General features: G+C 39.9%; 1 protein-coding gene across 1 annotated transcript in view; it reads right to left on the reverse strand.

The window, feature by feature from the left end:
- The window catches only part of TAF9B (TATA-box binding protein associated factor 9b), an 11,800-nt gene extending 8,016 nt beyond the window's left edge, over nt 1-3,784 (reverse strand). The window contains exons 1-5 of the mRNA XM_006916143.3: nt 2,995-3,784; nt 2,322-2,403; nt 1,864-2,000; nt 1,644-1,778; nt 739-814 (exon numbers count right to left, since the gene is read on the reverse strand). Coding sequence (XP_006916205.1) covers nt 739-814; nt 1,644-1,778; nt 1,864-2,000; nt 2,322-2,403; nt 2,995-3,045 — 481 coding nt within the window. The 5' untranslated portion in view covers nt 3,046-3,784. The remainder of the gene's footprint in view (nt 1-738; nt 815-1,643; nt 1,779-1,863; nt 2,001-2,321; nt 2,404-2,994) is intronic.
- Between the last annotated feature and the right edge of the window lie 3,507 nt (nt 3,785-7,291).

Below are 7,291 nucleotides of genomic sequence, written 5' to 3' on the forward strand. Positions count from 1 at the left end.
GAAGGACAAAAAAAATCAGGAAATCTAAATTCATTATTTATGTTTTCCTTATTACTCAAACGATGACATTAAAAAGATACAAATAATGGTTTCTAAATACCATTCTCCACTAAAAGGAGCCAGGGCTCTGGAGAAATGGCTGATTCTAGGACTGGGGTAAAAATATAAGATGAGTTTGGAACGTCTTGTGGCAGAAAGCAAGAAATGCTCAAAGAACTATGGAGACTGACAGGGGCAAAGATGAAGGCACAGAAGAAGGAGCTTCCACTGACCAATATAGAACAATCAATACTACCTTGGAAAAGGTTAGTATAAAAAATGATTGTTTTCTTTGATATCCTTAAGCTTTTGTACATTTTAAACTTTCCTTTTGACATTCTCTTGCAAATTTATTCAGAAATTAATTTCTGATAAGTTGGCTACTGCCATGAGTGTTTGGCAACTTCATTTGCATAGCTTAAATTCCTGTTTTTGGTGTCATATTTTATACCAACAACAATGCTGGATAATGTCGTAATCTATACTTACTTGGGATCAGATATTCCTTGTGGTTTTTCTCAGTTTGAAATCTGATACAATATATGTCTATAGCTTTACTAGAGGATGAGTAAATGTATTGATGGCAACACACATATGGGAATTTCTGACTCACCTTTTGACTTGTATTATAGTTCAAAATCAAGTGCTGAGGCACTTCTTCTTTACCAGCCAGAAATGGCATTTCCCTCTCTCACTTACCTATAGTAGGAGTGGTAGGTCTGCTACTAACAGCACCAACACTTAACCGTGGAACTAATCTTCCTTGGTTAGGTCCCTAGGGGATTTAACAAACAAATTAGTTTTAATGTTGTTCAGATTTTACACCTAAACTTACCAGGAATGAAATTAGTATTGTTGATATGAATTATTAACGGATAATCTATGGCAAGAATGTCCTGTTTTTGTTCCATTAGTGTTCTAAATCTAACATTTAAACAAAGGTTTTCACAAATATATATATAAACAGATATGAGTGTGTGTATATATAAATATGTACATATATAATTCTATAGTATTTAGGTGAAGGTAGGGTCTTATTTGGGGATAACAGCTAACTTCCTTATAATTTTTAATCTTAACTAGTCAACATCTTAACCTAAAAGAAATAAACTCTTATAGTGGAACTTAAGACAATAAAAGGAACCCAATATAGGGAGAACTTTTTCAGTGCTGGGAGAGCCTTAGGTCGTATTTCAGAAAGCAAGTCTAATTCCTAATGGTATATCATTTATTATGTTATTGGGTTTCACAAAAAAACTATGGTATAGTGGAAAGATTATGAATTTTGAGACCTGGGAATCTGTCCTAGCTTTGCTACTAACTCCGCAGATAAGTTTAGGTTCAGTTTCTTGATGTGGAAAAAAAGTGTTGGGTTAGATTGAACACAAGTTCCTTTTAGCTCTAAAAGTTTTGGGTCTTATATTTTATATCTTAACATGGCAACTAACTGCAGACATGATATTTTCAAAGCAGCAAATTAAAAAAAAAATCCTAGAAAATTATCTTAGCCTTTAATTTACTGCACTATGTACAGGCATTTGTTTTTTACAAATTTCCCTAACATCTTACATTTTAAAAAAGCTAAATTGACTAAAAATGCTTACCTTTTTAATTAAGGACTTCAGCTTATAGTTTGGAGCTGTTAAGCAGTATCTGTCAGGTGGCAGTCTGGGTCCTACATATGGCTTAATCAGAGGTAAAGGGGTTTGATTTTTCTGCCTTGCAATATCTAGTAAAAACTAAAAAAAAAAAAAGAAAATCCTAATTAGAACTACAATGAAAAAAACTATAAGTAAAATGAACTTTAAGTAAAAGTTTACTCACATCTCTCGGAGGAGGAGAGGTAAAAGACTGGTCAGCGCGGCACTGGATTGCTAGTCTCACATCATCTGCATCAACATTAGGTTTCTTAGCATGGCTCGAATAAATTTTTGCATCATCCAGAATTGTAGTCACATATCCTTTAAGAACAAAACATTATTTTCTTAAACATATGAAAACAGCTTAAATTTATGGGCATTTTTCTTAATGGAAGGTTCCATTAATTTCTAGAAAGTTTATGAATTTTGGTTCTAATGTTTAATTGTCCTATCTATACGATCAAATTTTAAAAAGATATCAGTATAAATGTTACTGTCCCCTAGCTTGAGCTCCTTTTTACTGCTTTAGGTTGAATTCTATGATAGTAACTGTTAAAGTAATTTAGTTGAAAAGGTTCTTAGAATAAGACAATCTTTTCAGATTCACAAGTTAGGCAAATTTTTGGTGTTTTGTCAACTTACGGAAAGCAAATTCCAACATTTGATTTATAACCCTTGGTTCGTACTCAGTAATTCCCATATCCTTCAGGATCTGTGCCATCACCTGTGGATTCAAATAAACATGCCAGATGCATAATCTAGGTACTGGAAATCAAGACTGGACCGAGGGTAGTATTTATAATACAAGGTCCCCCTTCTCTGGGCTCCAAACTTGTACTCGTCCTTTTCCTCACAAGTGAATGTAAGGATCATATCAAATCCCTCCATACCTTCTTTGCTGAAAACTTACTTTTTTGGCTAGGGGTAGGAGCAGGGGCAAAGAGGCCCGGGTTGGCTTTCTCAGCAGAAGTAGGGGTGGCTACAGCTGGTTGTCATTTTCAGATGCGGCGAAGAGAGAAGCTAGCATCAGAACCCCGGACGCGAGAGTCAGAGCTCGCAGACCAGGTGAGATGACCAGGTGGCCGGGACCCGAGGCCCAGGAGACAAAGCCCGGCAGCTGGCCTGCGCACTCTTGCGGGGCTGCTGGGATGGCGGGAGAGCGCCTCGGGTCCAGGGCACCCACAACTCCCCCTCCCGGCCTCCCAGACTGGGCTGAAGCCAGCACAGAAGCCCATCAGGCCCCATGCCTGGGCCTGCTTCCCAGGTCCCTGGCCCCGCCGAGCTTTGCGACCCGCCTCTCATCCTTCGCACTTACCAAAGCATCTCTGGGAGCATTCTTGGGAGGCGCCATCTTGCCCGACTCCATGTTCTGCCACTACTCACCCGGGGAGAGAAGGCTGCTCGCAGGATCCTCGCTCAGGCTCCACCCCTGCGGGGAGCGGAAGGCGGGGTTACCGCGCTGGCCCACGGGTCGCCTTTTGCCAGCCGCTACCTGGCCCCGGGGAGGCTAAGGAGGAGCCGCAGACTCCAACCGACTAGGAGAAGCGGGTAAGCCTTCCCCGATTAGACCTCAGCTAATACTTCCAAGAGCCGAGAAGCTTGTCTTCCCAGAGCTGTTCTCCGGAAAAGTGCACCAAAAGGGCCAGCCTTATCTTTTATGGGACCTCTCCTCACACCTGCACCTCCGGCCCCTTGGGTCTCCCTGGAATGCATACAGGGGTCCTGCCTCCACCCGCCCTGGTGGTAGGGTTGTCTGGTCAAAAGCAGACTGCCCAGTTAAATTTGAATATCGGACCAACACCGAATACACTTTAGCATAAGTATAGCCCAAATATTTAGTGGGCTATACTTATGTTACAAAATTATTCTGCCATTCAAATTTAACAGGAAGGTCTGTATTTTTATTCGCTAATCTTGATGCAGGACACGGCAAATTTCCCTGAGTTGGGGGGCGGGGGCGAGGGGAACCAAGCCATGCAACTTGAGAAGAGAGGGTCCTTTGGCGGTGAGTGTAGAAAGAATTCAACACACATGCCAAAGTTAGAGTCAAAAGGAAAGTTTATTAGAAAAGGAATAACACTCCACAGAGTGTGGTCTCCTCTTAGAGTCAGACAGAGAGAGAGAGAGAAAGAGAGTGAGAGAGAGTGTAAAGAGTACTGAGAGAGAGAGACAGAGGGACCCTGAATGTTCTGGGAATTCAGTTTATATATCATTCTTCAGTTCCTGTGAGTTATAGTTTAAAAGACTTTGTCAACTCATTTCCTTTGCCATGGACATACAGTGAGGAAGGGGGAGAGTATATAGCGTGAAAGGGTAAGACTATATAGTGTTAAAGGCCCAGTGGCTGACGGTTCCCAACCTTTAATACATAGGTTCTCCGTGGTTTTAGCCATAGAGAATGAATGAGTTTATTTATGTAGGGCAGCCACTTAAAAACTCTGTTGTTGCTGTTTCCACTTTCACAGGTATGGGAAATGGGTTGTTAGCAATCCCAGTAGAAATCTTCCTTTCTTCTGCAAGTGTCCTTCTAGCCTGGCTGCAGGGCTGATCAGCAGATGGCAGTCTCTGAATGTAGCTTGATTAACATTTTTAATTCTCTTGCTTCTTCCCTACGTTAATCTGGCAACTCTACACTACACTGCTCTGCACAAAGCAGGACTTTGGTCAGCTATAGTCACACCTGAAACCCTGTTATGGTTCCCTATTTCATACTGATGAAAAGCTAAAGCCTTTGACCATCTGTGAGAGTCTCCACTGGAGCCCTCCCCATCCCCCCAGCATTGTTCCTTGGCCCTGAGTAGTTTCTCTGTGTCCTTGCTGAGGCCCACCTAGGGCCCTCACTTGCCTCCCAGATGCCCTCTCCTCCTCACTCTCCCCAGTACAGCCTGAGTGACTTAAGAAAAACATGCATCAGTTAACTATCTTTAGCTTAAAGTGTTCCAAAGTGAACTCTTTCTTACTCCTTCATAGTCCACCAATATACTAGAATTCTCCATCCCAAGAACAGGCATCCCAACCCAGCAGTTAGCCATGCTATGCTCTTTCTCCCACAATCTACACTCAGTTTAGCAGCAAGTCCTGTCAGGGTGACCTCCCAAAGTTTATCTGTCTCCACATCTCATTCCAGTGCTACAATGTTAATAGTTCAAGCCAACAACCTTACCAAGACTACAGAAATAGGTCCCTAAAATTATGCTCCTTCACATTCCTCACACAATCAGAGGGATTTCTTAGTCATAAATCAAATAATTGTATTCCTTTCCTTAAAACCCTCTAATGGCTTCCCTCTCCCACACAAAAATTCATGCTGATTTCTGGGGCTTAGCAGGCCCTTCAGTTTTGGGCACAAGCTTACTTCATCTCACTTGTCTGAATTGGTCATCCACCAGGCATCCATCTTGAACTCTGGGCAGGTTACCCAAGAACCTCATGTTCTCAACACATTGTTTCCAGTGGGAACCCTGATACCAATGCTCTGCAAGTGCCTTTCCCAGCTCACTGTGGGCAGCCTCTATGTAAGACTAATAATGCTTTGTTTTCCCTTTTGAATATATAGTTTATGCACAAGGTACACAATTTAAAAAATATGTTTAAAAAAACAAGAAAAGAAAACCTGTCTGGTTTGTTCCAGCCACTCATTTCTCTTTTCACAGAAGGCACCACTGTTTACCACTTGTCTATGTAATTACAAATATTACCTTCTTTATATGTTGTTCCCCCACCTGAATGGTACTATACCATTCGGGTGACCAACCTTTGGAGAGCAACATGGGACAAAGCTGTACTAGATGAAAAGACTCATATAATTGATAATTGTACAGATGTGTGTTATTGCTTTAATATAAAAATGTAAAAATAGATGTTCATCCTATTTTTGTTCATTTTATGTTTTTTTTCTGTATTATTTGCTTTTCTGTTACCCACATGCTATTATTTAAATGAAACAATAAGACTAGGACATCCATATCAATACCTATGGAACACCTCATTATTATTTTAAAATAACAGCTTTATATATAACTCACATACTGTACAATTTGCTAACTTAAGATTGTACAATTAAGGAGTAGTTTTAGTTTATTCACAGAGTTGTGCAACCATTACACCATGCATTTTAGAACAGTTTCATTCCCCCCACAAAACCCCCCACTTGGACACAAAATTGGCTCCTGTTGCAATATATGATACTTATACACCCTATATAGTCCATGCTTCACTATGATACTACTTCTATGTAGTAGACATTAGGCTCATCCTTGTCTACTGCACACTAACTTATTTTGTGTAGTTGGAGTAATTATTAGAGATTTTCAGATATTTACAACTGTTTATCCAACAGATAATCCATGATCTATAGTAATAAGAATTTAAAAAACTGGTGTAATTCATTATCTAGAGTTGTCATTGACAGTCATATTAGTCCTTGATGTCCTCTTGGCTAGCCGACAGAAAATTTGTACTATAGCAAATATTTCTTGTTATATACCTACATAAATACTACAGGACAAGTACAATAGTCTTTCACTAGCCTAAAAGAAAGGAAGAAAAAAAACACTAGGTCTAAAAGAGACCCAGCTGGTTTCTGGTACATGATTTAATTGCCCAGGTTTTAGAACTTTGGCCCATAGCTTTGACATTTGTTAAAAGGACTAGTAGTCATTTTGTTTCTGATAATCACCTGTGTTACAATTTGGCTGGTGTATCCTGTCCAGAGTCTTAAATGTTACTGCACAGCCATTGTCATGTCACGTGGTTCAATAAGTCATCCTACAACAAAAGGAGAAGAAAGGATTAACTCTTATTTAACTATAGACTATGTTTAATTGATACTCTTCTGATTCTGATCAGCAAAATCTGGTGAAAATCCAGTTATGGATTAAAGTTTTGTGGCCTGATGTCATCTGCCCTTAGGAACTAACAGCAATAACAACATAAAAGCATCCTCTGATATCCAGGAACTGATCTAATATAGCTAGGCCTTAGTATTGTTAGGAGCATACCTGGTGCTGCTAGCTAGGCTGTTATTCTCCTGTTGGACATAACAATCTCAACACCAACATCAGAGAGAGTCACTCTGTGACCATGATAAAGTGAGACATAGCAAAGCCACTTCATAGCTTTGTCTAAGCACACAAAAAACAAGGTCACTGTGACTCATAAAATGCCAAACATCCCGGTACTTAGGTATCATGAGTACTGCTACTTCTTTACCAATTGTAGCTTTATCCTTGTTGTAAGTCTGCCTTCTCTATAGATAAGATTTATTGTGATGCCCCTAATTTCTGACATTACCCGATCTAGGGTAAACACCGTCCTTCTTAGACCCTCTAATATCCTCTTACTGAGACTGCCCATAATTCCCCATGATATAAGTTCTCCCTTGCTGCATGAAGTAATAAACACAACTTGTTCAACTACAGGTACATTCTCGGTACTCTTTGGTTTAGAGAGCATTAACATTTGCTGTCTGTGTATCCTGTTTGGTGAAGTGTCACTTCTCTATCTCTTTAGCTCATTGTTGAATTGGATTGTTTGTTTTCTTATTATAGTTTTAAGAGTTCTTCATGTATTCTGGATATAAACCCTTTATAAGATTTGCAAATGTTATCTCC

The sequence above is a fragment of the Pteropus alecto genome, unplaced genomic scaffold, assembly GCF_000325575.1.
Source record: "Pteropus alecto unplaced genomic scaffold, ASM32557v1 scaffold126, whole genome shotgun sequence".
NCBI lineage: Eukaryota > Metazoa > Chordata > Mammalia > Chiroptera > Pteropodidae > Pteropus > Pteropus alecto.